The sequence below is a fragment of the Meles meles genome, chromosome 6 (genome assembly GCF_922984935.1).
Source record: "Meles meles chromosome 6, mMelMel3.1 paternal haplotype, whole genome shotgun sequence".
Classification (NCBI taxonomy): domain Eukaryota; kingdom Metazoa; phylum Chordata; class Mammalia; order Carnivora; family Mustelidae; genus Meles; species Meles meles.
In genome coordinates, this window is record NC_060071.1 from 117256206 (window position 1) to 117270178 (window position 13973).

The following is a 13973-nucleotide window of genomic DNA, read 5'->3' on the forward strand; positions in this document are numbered from 1 at the left end:
TCTTTATTGTGAAATAATTTCAAACTTTCAACTTCTGCCCAGTTCTAATGTGATACCTTAATGCATTATATTACAGGTATTTGTTTACTCAGTCTGCTTCTATTTTAAGACTATGATTTCTTTGAATTCTCATTCCCTGGTTTATATCTATTAAATAACATAAACTCAAAGAATAAAATGACTAACTCATTATTTGCAAGATGGAAAATTGAAGTCCTTAAGTTTTCAATAGTTTTTTGCTCTAATTTTCTTATTTATATCCCAACAATATCAGCTTTTAATTTACAAATTTAATAATTGAAAGTGAAAATGCCTACTTGAAACCTCTTATAGATAGTTATATAATTTTTCATTTTAGTAACATCTAGCCCTCTTGCTGTTTATCTTACTGTGGTCTTACTTACTACATCATTTCTATATGTTGTATAATATGAATTAAGTTAAATACCATTAGTGTTTTCATCATTCAATCACAGCACTTTCAATCTAGGAAGTAATTCTCAAATCAAGGTTTGAATACTATTTCCATTAGCAAGGATAAATAATAATATTAAAGAGTTTAAATGTGCAGTTTTTAATGAACTTCATTTGGCTGAATTAGGTTGTTTTATAATGGAAACCAAAATGTCATTTATCAATTTATATTTAAGACAAGAAATATCCCAAAGTATCTAAATATGTAAGTGCCTTATTTGTGATACTCTTTTCTTTCTTTCTTTCTTTCTTTCTTTCTTTCTTTCTTTCTTTCTTTTTAAGTTAACAAGCAGTTTGTTTTATTTTTAAATCTAGGATGAGATACTTGGTTGCAAAAGCTTATTTTTCAGTAACTTTTGAGGTGACCATATTAAGTCCAGTATTGTGATGCCTCCAGCTTTGGAACTTCTCTTTTTCAACATTCCTTTGCTATTTGGGGTCTTTTCTGGTTCCATACAAATTTCAGAATTATTTGTTACAGCTCTGTGAGAAAAGCTGATGGTGTTTTGATAGGGATTGCATTGAGTGTATAGGTAGGTAGCATAGACATTTTAACGATATTTGTACTTCCAATCCAGGAGCATGGAACATTTTTCCATTTCTTTGTGTCTTCCTCAATTTCAGGAAAGAAATCGTTTTCTGAGTACAGAACCTTTGCCTCTTTGTTTAGGTTTATTCCTAGGTATCTCACAGGTTTTGGTACAATTGTAAATGGGATCGACTCCTTAATTTCTCTTTCTTCTGTCTCATTGTTAGTGTATAGAATACAACCGATTCCTGTGCATTGATTTTATATCCTGCCATGTTGCTGAATTCCTGTATGAGTTCTAGAAATTTTGGGGTGAAGTCTTTTGGGTTTTCCACACAGGGTATCATGTCATCTACAAAGAATCAGGGTTTGACTTCTTTGTTGATTTGGATGCTTTTTATTTCTTTTTGTTGTCTGATTGCTGAGGCTAGGACTTCCAGTACTATGTTGAACATCAGTGGTGAGAGTGGACATCCCCTGTGTTCCTGACCTTAGGGAAAAGCTCTGTTTTTCCCAATTGAGAATGATAATCACTGTTGGCTTTTCATATATGGCTTTTATGCTATCAAGGTATGTTCCTTCTATCTCTACCTTGTGAAGAGTTTTAATCAGGAAAGTTTGCTGCACTTTGTCAAATGCTTTTTCTGCATCTATTGAGAGGATCCTATGGTTCTTGTCCTTTCTTTTATTTACGTAGTATATCACATTGATTGATTTGTGGATTTTGAATCAACTTTGAAGCCCAGCAATAAATAAATAGAAGAAAAAATTAAAATTGAAAGACCAAAGAACCATGGAGAGAAAAAAAAATAATGAATTCTGTATGAAAAATTCCCCTAGCACTGGAGTTTTGCAGTTCTAAATGATGGTTTGGGCTGGATCTTCCTGCTGATCTTCTGAGGGAGATTCCTGTTGTGGTGATCCTCTAGTGCCCCCACACCGCACACACGTTGGGGTGGAATTTTATCACCCTTGCCAGGGGCCAGGCTAAGTAATCTGTTCCAGATTGCTTTTTGTGGCTTTTGTTCCCTGCAGGTTTTCCAGCACAGCTTTAGAGAATGAGAAAGACAATGGTGGCCTCCCAATCTCTAGTCCAGAGCTGAGAGCTCTGGGCCCCACTTCTCAGTGCACCCTGGGGTAAATGCAGTCAATCACTCCTGTCTTCCTGGACTACCATCTGCATTCTGTGTTCACCCAGGCTATGTCCAACCATTTCTGTCTCAGTCATGTGACCCTGTTTGGAATCTCCAAACCCAGCAGACTCCTGCGGTGTGCTTCTCCCAGGGTAGGATGTCTCATTGGTTTTGCCATGGTCTGTGGTATATGGCAACCTTGAGCTGAGAGCCCACTCCTGGGCTCACTGAGTGTACCCGGCTCCCTTGCTCCAATGTCTGGTAACTCTTCCGTACCCAAGCACCACCGCCTCCCCACTGTCTTCCTGTGACCCCAAGGATCCTGAGACTACACTATCCCACCTAGGATTTCACCCTATTTTGCCATCTGAGTGCTTTTCAGGCAGGGAGATCCCTCACCAGAGCAGACTTCTGAAAGTTCTGATTTTGCATTCTGCTGCTGTATCACTTATGGTGCCAGCTTCTGGAGGCTCCCTCCAGGAGGAGGGTAGCCCTCAGTTTATCTTACCATAAATCTCCTTGAATACACTTCTCTGTATCTCCTACCTTGCAGAACGTGGACACTTTTGTATTTTTAAGATCTATTTTTAGATCTCTGGTTGAGTTTGCAGGTGTTCAGAATGATTTGATAGCTATTTATGTGCATTCCTAGGGCCAGACTAAACTAAGGTCTTCTACTACTCCACTATCTTAGACAGATACTCTCTTTTCTGATACTGAAGTATTTATAAAGCCAAATAAGTGGTCAGAAAGTTCCTTTTTAAGCACTATATTTAAGTAATGGTAGGTAGGTAATCTTGGTGTTTAAGAGCTTAGAGTACTTATCTGATAGATAGATACATGATACTAGTCACAAATGCAAGCTGTTTGATTTAAAAATTTTTTGTAGTCACATTTTAAAAACTAAAAGAAATAGATGAAGTTAATTTTAAAAATATAATTTGACTCAATATGTCCACCATATTATTTTAGAATGTGTTTGGTACTTTTAAATTAGCCTTTTTTACAGTAATTACTTTTAATTTGGTATATATTTTGCACTTAAAGTGCATTTCAGTTCCTTCCTTCAATTACTTGTGAAAATTACTGAATCATTCTGTGTATCAAATCCCAATTTTTACAATGGCAACAGTTGTTAAGAATTAATTTAGGTAATATATGACATGTCTGGCAAATAGTAAGTGTTACATAATTCTTAGCTATTTTCTTAAAAAAAAAAAAAATTCAAACAGGTGACCATGGCAGTAATGACCTCACTGCCTTAAGGCAACATCATATTTTAGGGATTAAGTTGTAACCCTTAAACACTCATCTCTTTTCCTTGGACAGTGCTGGACACACACATATCACTTCAACTGCTTGTTTAAATTCTTTTTGAAGAGAAACAAAATCATTTTTAGCTCATCAATTGTAACTCATGCTCATGTACAACATGAGTTATATAATGAGTTATATATATAATGAATTATATATATATAATGAGAGATATAAGATGTTAATAACATCTGGAAGGAAGACTGGTGGAGCATCCAGGAAATAGATCTCTTTACTTTGTACTCAATTTTTCTGTAAATTCAAAACTACTCTAAAAAGTAAATTCTATTAAAAGCAAACCACGAAGGCAAATACCATGTCTCTTATTTGTTCTTGCTGCATCTTACTTGTGACAGAATCCATCAGTAAAAGTGGTGTAATAGTAAAAGCACTATTAAAAGTGCTTTTTAATAATAAAATGATATAAGAGAAGTTTGTAGTTAGAAATATAACTTAATGTTTCCTCTTTTGGTAGTCATTCATTATCCACCTCTTTTTAAGAAATATGTGGTAAACTTAAGCATAAAAATGTTGTTTTTACTCTATGGTCATTGGGGTGGGCAATGGACAATTATTGGTGGCATTCTGATGCTAATGGCAGAAATACTCCATAAATATACACCACCATGGTTTTGAGAATATTTTCTTTTCCTAATTTCAGGTTGGGTGGGACTATATCAGCATACAAGATAGTACCAGATGAAATAGAAGAAATCAAGGTATAGTATGCCATTTTTCATCTCTTAGAAGACTTAGTATCTCGCCGGGTAGGTGGGGGAAGCATTGCTTTTTCTTTACACTATTTAATCTTTGGGTGTGTTGGGACTTCATTTAAGTCACAGTTATCCCATTTGAGTTAAAAAACATAAAATAATCCTCATCAGATTTCAATTACCCTTGTCAGTGCATTTCTATGAAAATTTCTTGGAAGATCAAAAAGGAACACTTCGGGGCACCTGGGTGGCTCAGTGGGTTAAGCCTCTGCCTGTCATGATCTCAGGGTCACGGGATCAAGCCCCCCATTGGACTCTCTGCTCAGCAGGGAGCCTGCTTCCCCCTCTCTCTCTGTCTGCCTCTGCCTACTTGTGATCTCTATCTGTCAAATAATAAATAAATAAAATCTTTTTTTTTAAAGATTTTATTTATTTATTTGACACACAGAGAGAGATCACAAGTAGGCAGAGAGGCAGGCAGAGAGAGAGAGGAGGAAGCAGGCTTCCCGCCGAGCAGAGAGCCCGACGCGGGGCTCGATCCCAGGACCCCGAGATCATGACCCGAGCCGTGTGAAATTCATTGAAAATCTACATAAGAAACATTATATATAAGCATTAGTGTGCATAATGGATTATCTTTCTGTCTTGTTTTAATTTATTTTCCCTGTAAGCTTTCACCAATTATAAATACCAGTCTTCTAGAAAATATTTTCTGGTTCCACTGAAAACACAGTATTTACAATTGCAAATTGGCAATTTAAAATTTATACATTAAATGAATACTTGACTTTACTCTTTGAAAATTACATAGTCTGCATTTTTCTGTTTTTAACATTTTATTCAATCCTATGGACTGTTAGTCTTCTGGCATATCATGTGGCCCTTCCCCAGGAGCAATTTATAATCTAATAAGAACTGAACTTATTATATATTATATAAATAAAATTTAACAACTGAAAAGCAATAGTTAAGGATAACAATACTGAGTTGAATTGTTAACAATGACATTTAAAGATCCAAACAAATCATCAAGCTGATTTAGTCAGCCTTTCCAAAATCAAGTTCAATAGATTCAAATTTTAGTCAATAATTTCATTTGCTCACATTATTTTCAAATAAGTTAATGTCATTGGTCTTTATTATGTAATACAGTATTAGTTTCAATATGCCTGGTGTCCTATATAGCCAATCAGAAATTAATCCAATAATTATATTCTAGCAGGAAAAAAATAAGCCAGGAGTGTCAAAAGACCCATTCCAACTTGATATAAGTTCATATAATACTTTGGTTTAGAGAAACCTTAGGTCCAGTCCAGCTTGTGTTGCTATTAACTTTTGAGGAGATATAAGAGAAGGAATAAGTTTGAGAATAAAGAGGGTAAGCTTTGAACTTATTTGAGGTCCCTCTCAGATAACCAAATACCCATTAAGTCATCGGTTAAATCATCCAGAACCTCAGAAGAAAGATAATTTTATCTTCCAATTGATGTTGGAATTTGTCCTTATCCAAAAACTACCTGAGGCCGTCCTAGTTAATGGAATCACATAAAAAAGCTATGTTAAGTAATAAAAGTAGACCAAAACTGTTGACCTATCCAAGAACCAAACGATTCATACATTTTTTATTAATTAATTAGAAGAAACACTATTTTTTGTAGTGAGTTTTCTCTAAAGAAGTAATTTTTCATTGTGTTTTTTGAAATTCTAGAATTATAAGAGTTATCCCTCAGTAGATTCCTTCAAAAAAACATGACTCATGGATGATATTACTGTATGATTTTTTAAAATTAATTACTGGTATTATATCTAAAATAGCTTCAGAGAGTTTGAAGCCTGAGGAAAAAATATGAAATTGATTCTTGTTTCAAAAGCGTTGGAAGAAAACCTGTTATAAAATATTTCATCAACATTATTTGATGACATTAGCATTTTCATCTGAAATCAGACATAATCTTTTTGTTTTGTATGGAGGATATGTGAAACATCTGCTTATAATGTTCACTTTCGTTGGTAAATAACTGAGTAATTTAAAATTATCTGAATAGTACAATGGAGTTTAAATTTGAAATACATCTACAATATACCATGTAGAAATAAATATGCATGTGTATTTTTATTATTAAAATATGATTGATTAATAGAACATAATTCAGTTTTTACTAAGTATGGTAATCTTCACAATATTTCTAGCACCAGAAATTATTATTTAGTTCATACATAGTTTGAATTAAGCATTTACTGATTGATTATAATAAATCACCACATAGTGGATGCTTGGGCAAAAGTTAAAGTGATAAAGTACAAATGCATTCCTGACCCAATCATGACCATCTGTTCTACCCAATATCCTGAGTTTTTATTATTTCACATTCATTTTATTTAGTTTTACTTTTATACACATCCCTTACTATTAAAATTTGTGTTATATGAATTGAATCACAGTGTATACATTCTTTTGTGCCTTAGTTCTTTGGTTCAGCACTGTGGGATTTATTCATATTCATTATCTATATCATATTCATATTAATTATCTATAGCTAAGATTTTCGGGGGGTTGTTTTGTTCTGTTTTTGTTTTTGTTTTTTGCTGTAAAATACTCCATTGTGCCACAAATTAGTGAGACATCCTACTCTTTTTTTTTTTTTAAGATTTTATATATTTATTTGACTGAGAGAGAGATCACAAGTAGGCAGAGAGGCAGGCAGAGAGAGAGAGGAGGAAGCAGGCTCCCTGCCAAGCAGAGAGCCCGATGCAGGACTCAATCCCAGGACCCTGAGATCATGACCTGAGCTGAAGGCAGAGGCTTAACCCACTGAGCCACCCAGGTGCCCCAACATCCTACTCTTGATGGACTTTTACCTTAGTTCCATTTGGAGCTATTATGAAAAATGATGGTATAAAATCTTATAAAACATCCTATTTAAGAGTTTCTTTGAGGTATATACTGAGAAAAGGAATTCCCGAGTTTTAAGTAATGTGTGTTTTCAACTTTTCTGTATGAAATCAAATTGTTTTCCTCATCGTTATGGCAGGTAAACTACTACCTTGGGTGTATTTATTTAAAATAGAAATATTTAAATATTAATTCTTTATCTATAATTTATATTGGGATAAACTTGTTTTTATATATGGGATGGCTAAACTTAAAAAATTTTTTTCAAAGGTATCTTTATTTTCCCACCTCAATTTATTGAAAAAAGCAATTTGTCTCCCACTGGTTTGAATGGCCTCATTTATCATACACTAAATCTTCATATGCCTGAATACACACATGCACATACATAAGTCTGTCTTTTCCTGCACTTTTGTTTCATTGATCTGTTTATCCCATTGCTAGCACCATACTGTTTTGGTTATAATGCTTTTCTTAACATAGTAAGAAAGGTTTGTGGGGATTTTTTAATACTATTGGCTCATATATTAATTGCTCCAGATAATATTATAGTAAGTTTATCAAGTTTCAAAAATATTCCTACTGAGGAAACTTGTGGTTCTAGCTAAGAAACAGTAGTTTTATTCTTCCCCAATATTTTCTTTTATAACTCAAAATTCCTGGACATTACAGAATAACAAGTATAGAAAGACTCTGACAGTAGGAAGAAGAAATCAGACTTTCTAAGGATTTCAGAACTTGAGGAATAACACAGCAATGAGTTAACTGGGTTTCCTTTTTGTCTCCTATTTAATCTCAAAAGGACACTGATGAAACCCCAATCTGGAAACACCAACAGGCACGGACAAAACAAAACAAAACAAAAAACACGTAGGAAGGCTTGTCCTTCAAGCCATAGGACCCAGGACAAGGGTAGACTAACAGAACAAAAACGTTTGGCAATACTCACCTTACTCCAGCCCAGTAACAATGGGGAAACTATTTAGCAGCCCCACAGTTTTAGCAGAACCAAATAGGAAGCTAATCTTCCACCTCATTCCTGCTTCCCCAGAGGCAGATGGCAAAACTTTGAATCCCTCTTCTGGTAGTGTTTATTGGCAGGGCTGAGCAGGAAGCTGTTCAGTCTCCCACACTCCCACAGAATAGGCAGTGCTCTGATTTCCCTGCTAGGATACTGTAGATAGGGCCTAGTGGGTAGTTGATCTTCCATTAGCTCGGGGAAACAGGGTGTGTTCTGCTTCCTGTAGCAAGATAATTGTTAGTGGAGTCCAGTGATGAACTGAGTCTCTACCCTGACCCAGCAGCAATAAGACTAAAGAGACAGTGCAGGGTGCAGCTACTCAAAACTCTCCTTTACCTTCCTTTTCCTGTGTCTCTGAGGTCTATAAGGGAGATGTGATTCCATCCCTGTCTGCATCAGTAAGACTGAATGAGATGGGAATAACTGATATTCCATTCTCAATAAGCGCTAACCTTCTACTTCCCCTCTTGGTGTCAGCAGGGCCCAGCAGGGAGATGAACATCTACCTCTACTATCAATAATGTGAAGCAAGGTGTTGCTCCACTTTTTGCCAGAAAGGTCTTGGCAGGGCTAAGAGAGGACCTAAATTTCTGCCCTACTGTCTTTAATGAAGCAGTATGAATGAGTGCCTCAATTTTGCCAGAGTGGTGTCAGTGGGATCCAGGAAGAAGCTTAACCATACTTATATTGCCCTCATACTATACTATAACAAAGGGATATCTGTTAAAAAAGAAGGTTAAGTAAGCTTTAGAGTCTCATATGTCCTGGGTACAGTAAAATATCCTACGAAGAACAGGGAAAATCACTACTTCAGTGGGGAAAAAAAAAACCAGTCAACAGATACCAACAAAAACATGAATCAGATGTCAGAATCGTCTGACAAAGATTTCGAAGGCAGTTATCATAAAAATGCTCCAACAAGCAATTACTAATTTTCTTGAAACAAGTGAAGAAAATAGAAATTACAAAAAGGAAAAAATGTTAATTACAGAACTGAAAAGTACAATCATCAGTGTAAATGGCTGACTGGGGGAGGGTGGTGGGAAACAGTTGTGCCAGAAGGAAGTGGAACATTTTTTCAAGTACTGGTTTAAAGAACTGTCAGTCACAAAGTCCAAATCCAGTGAATTATTCTTCAGAAATGAAAGGGAAATGACACATTCAGACAAAAGAAAACTTAAAGAATTTGTCACTAAAAAAGCTACCCTGTATGAATGGATAAATGAATCTCCAAAGAGAATTGGAAAGGAAATGAAAAACTTAAAATTAAAAAAGAGAGAAAAAGGAAAATGATAACAGAAAAAGGCTTGAAACTTCAGAAAGAAAAACAGTAGAATGGATAAATATAGCAGAGTGTCTTTTCTTATGGTTTTCTTAAGTCGCATTTTAGGGTTGAAGCAAAACACTATATGATGTGGTGCACAATGCATATAGAGTAAATAATGAACACAATATTTAAAATGTGGGAAAGTGAAGGGTGACTAAATGAAAGTAAATTTTCTGCATTTCACTTGAAATGATAAATGTTAATATCAGTAGACTGCAATGTTATATTTGTAATTATAATATAGAAAGCATCCACTCAAAGTAACCACTAAAAGCAACATACAAAACAATATACTCAAAAACACTGCAAATTAAGATGGAATCCTAAAGTTTGTTGAAGTAACCCCCGATTAGGAATGAGAAACAAGACAGAAACAGAAGACAAATAATAAAATGGCATGTTTAAGTGCTAAGATGTCAATAAATATAAATAATTTCAATATACGAGTGAAAAGACAAAAACTGACAAACGAGTTTTTAGAAATGATCCAGTATATATCGTTATCAAGAAACTCATTTCAAAAACAATGACATACATAGGTTGAAAGTAAAAAGATATACTATGAAAATATTAATTTTTAGAGAAGAGGAAAGTTCTCAAGTCAGTAATCCATATTTCTTTCTCAAGAAACTAGAAAAAGATGAGCCAAATATTGTCAAAGCAAGAAGACAATACTCAAGAATTGGTATCAGTGAAATTGAAAATGGTCAAACAATGGGAAAGAAAATCAACAGACTAAAAAGCTGACTCTTGAAAACTCAATAAAATTGATACATAGTAGACTAATGAAGATAAAGGAGAAAAGATAAAATTATTGATAACCAGATTGAACAAAGACTGTTGCTATAAATCTTCCATCAATTAAATGGATAATTCAAAAATAATATGAAAAACTTTATACTTATAAATTGGACAACTTAGGAGAAATGTACCACTGCCTCAAAACCCACAAATACCAAAATTAACCAAGACCAAGTAGGCAATGTGTGTAGTCTGATAACCGTAAAAGAAATTAAATTCATAGTGAAAAGTCTCCTAAAAAACAAATCTGCAGGCCCAGATGGTTTACTGTAGAGCTCTGCCAAACACTGAAGAAGAATTGCCATCAATTTTAGTCAGTCTTTTACAGAAAGTAGTAGGGCAGGAAATACTACCACCTTATTTTATGACAGTAGTATTACTCTGCTAGCAGAATTAGAAAAGCGTAGTACAAAAAATGAAAACTGCAGACCAGTATTTATCATAAACTCAAATCTACAGATATTACCAAATGTAATCCAACAAGATATAAAAAAAATTATGTGCCACTACCAAATGGGTTTTATTTGAGGTATGCAAAACTTGTCCAACTTAGGAAAAGGAATCAGTCTAATTCGTTATATCAATAAGTTAAAGAAGAAAGTTTTTATGATTATATCAATTGATGCAGAAAAAGTATTTGACAAAATCTAAAATCCATTCATGATTAAAAATATGTATATTTCTGCAAACCAGGAATAGAAGGAAACTTCCTGAACTTAATAAAGAACATGTACAAAAAACTTACTGCTAAAAACATACTTAATGGTGAAAAAAATAAATGAATGCTCTCCTAAGATCAGGAGCAAAGCAAGGTTGTCTATTCTCACTACTTTTTCCCAACTGAGTACTAGAAGTTCTAAGTAGTACAATAAGGCAAGAAAAGTATTAAAAGCCACAAAGTTTGGCGATTAAGAAACAAAACCCCCTCTTTGCAAACTGTATCATTGTCTACATAGAAAAAGTATCTATAGAAAAATTCCTACAACTAATAAGTCAAGTGAGTTAATTTGGGGAATGTAGATCAACAGGCACACACAAAAACACCAATTGCATTTTTATATGCTGACAACAGTTGGAAACTGAAATTTAAAACAGTACTATTTATCATCACTCCAAAGAAAGTTGAATACTTAGGTATACACTGAAGAATATAAATCTGTGTGCTTAAACTACAAAATGCTAAAGAAATAAAGGGACACCTAAAGAAATGGACAGACAAGCTATGTTCATGAACTGAGAGATTGAACATACTAAAGATGTCAGTTCTTCCCCTGTTCATATATAGGTTTATGTGATTTCTATTGAAAACCCAACAAGGTTTTTTTTTTTTGTAGACATACAATTATATAATTTATTCTTAAATTATATGGAAAAGCTTAGGTCCTAGAACAGGTAATACAATTTTGAAAAAGAACAAAGTGGAAGGACTCTTTCCAGTGATGAGATTTACAGTGATCAAGATAGTGTAGTATTGGCAGAAAGACACATGAAACAGAATATATAACCCATAAGACTTACACAGATATGTTCTTTATTTTTAAGATTTTATTTATTTATTAGAAGAGAGAGAGCGTGCATAAACAGGGGGATGTGGCAGGCAGAGGGAGAAGCAGGCTTTCTACTGAGCAAGGAGCCCAATGTGGGACTCTATCCCAGGACCCTGGGATCATGACCCTTGCCGAAGGCAGATGCTTAAGCAACTCAGGCATCCCCGTAGGTAGGTTTAATAGATTTTTTAACAAAGCTGCAAAAGCAATTCAATGAATTACCTTTTCAACAAATAATGTTGGAACAATTGGATATCCATAGCCAAAAAGAAGAAAAAGAAACAACCTAAATCTCATACCTTATGCAAAAATTAACTCTATTTTAGCCATTCTGACTGGTATGAGAGGGTATCTCATTTAGTTTTGATTTATATTTCCCTGATGATGAGTGATGTTGAGCATCTTTTCATGTGTCCGTTAGCCATCTGGATGTCTTTAGAAAAATGTCTATTCATATCTTCTGCCCTTTTCTTAATTGGATTATTTATTTTTTGGGTGTTGAGTTTGACAAGGTCTTTATAGATTTTAGATACTATATCTAAATATATATCAGATACATATCAGATATGTCATTTGCTGATATCTTCTGCCATTCCATAGGTTGCCTTTAAGTTGTTGGTGATTGTTTCCTTCATTGTGCAGAAGCTTTTTATCTTGATGACGTTCCAATGGTTTATTTTGGCTTTGGTTTCCCTTGCCTCAGGAGACATCTAGTAAGAAGTTGCTACAGTTGATATGAAAGAGGATACTACTATGTTCTCCTCTAGGATTTTGATGGATTCCTGTCTCACATACAGACCTTTCATCCATTTTGAATTTATTTTTGTATATGGTATAAGAAGGTAGTCCAGTTTCATTCTTTTGCATGTTGTCCAGTTTTCCCAACAGTGTTTTTTGAAAAGAGAATCTTTTTTCCTTTGGAGATTCTTACCTGCTTTGTTGAAGATTAGTTGACCATATAGTGGTGGGTTCATTTCTGGATCTTCTGTTCTGTTCCATTGATCTGTGTGTTTGTTTTTATGCCAGTACCATACTTTCTTATCACCATAGCTTTGTGATTTAACTCGAAGCCTGGAATTGTGATGCTTCTAGCTTTTTCTTTTTCAAGATTGCTCTGGCTATTCGGGGTCTTTTGTGATTCCATGCAACTTTTAGGATTGTTTGTTCTAGCTCTGTGAAAAATGATGGTGTTATTTTGATAGGGATTGCATTAAATGTGTAAGTTGCTTTGGTTAGTACAGACATTTTAATAATATTTGTTCTTCCAGTCCATTAGCCTAGAATGATTTTTCCATTTTTGTTTCTTCTTCAGTTTCGTTCATCAGCTTCTTATATTTTTTTAGTTTAAAGGTCTTTCACCTCGTTGGTTAAATTTATTCCTAGGCATTTTATTCTTTTGACTGCAATTGTAAAGGGGATTTTTTGTTGATTTCTTTTTCTGGTAATTCATTATTAGTGTATAGAAATTTAACAGATTTTTGCATAATAATTTCATATCCTGAAGCTTTACTGAATTACTTTATTCTAATAATTTTTTGGTGCAGTATTAGGGTTTCTATTTATAGTATGTCATCTGCAAATTGTGGTAGTTCTGCTTCTTCCTTTTCAATTTCGGTAACTTTTATTTCTTTTCTTACCTAATTGCTGTGGCTAAGGCTTTTAATACTATTTCGAATAAAACCAGTGAGTGTTGACATCTTGTCTTATTCTTGATCTTAGATTAAAAAAAACTTTTAGCTTGGGCACCAGGGTGGCTCAGTCTTAAGCATTAAGCATCTGCCTTCAGCTCAGGTCGTGATCCCAGGGTCCAGGGATCAATGCCAACATCCGGCTCCCTGCTTGGTGGAAAGCCTGCTTCTCCCTCTCCCACTCCCCTTGCTTTTGCTCCCTCCACTTCTCCGTGTCTCTCTGTCAAATAAATAAATAAATAATCTTTAAAAAAAAATTTGAGCTTTTCACTGTTGAGTATGATATTTGCTATGGGTGTGACATATATGCCCTTTATTATGTTGAGATACATTCCCTCTATATCCACTTTCTGAGGGCTTTTATTATAAGTAGAGGTTACATTTTGTCAGGTGCTTTTTGTGCATCTACTGAGATGATTATGTGATTTTTTTCTTTCATTTTGTTAATGGGTGTAGTGTTGATTAATTTGTGAATGTTGAACCATTCTTGTATCCCTGGAATATAGCTCCACTTTGATCATGGTGTATGATAT

General features: G+C 34.4%; 1 protein-coding gene across 12 annotated transcripts in view; it reads left to right on the forward strand.

The window, feature by feature from the left end:
• Positions 1-13973, forward strand: part of GPHN (gephyrin) — a 650480-nt gene that overhangs the window by 281866 nt on the left and 354641 nt on the right. For all 12 annotated transcript variants that reach the window (XM_046008589.1, XM_046008590.1, XM_046008593.1 and 9 more), the window contains exon 3: positions 4112-4169. In XM_046008589.1, coding sequence (XP_045864545.1) covers positions 4112-4169 — 58 coding nt within the window. The remainder of the gene's footprint in view (positions 1-4111; positions 4170-13973) is intronic.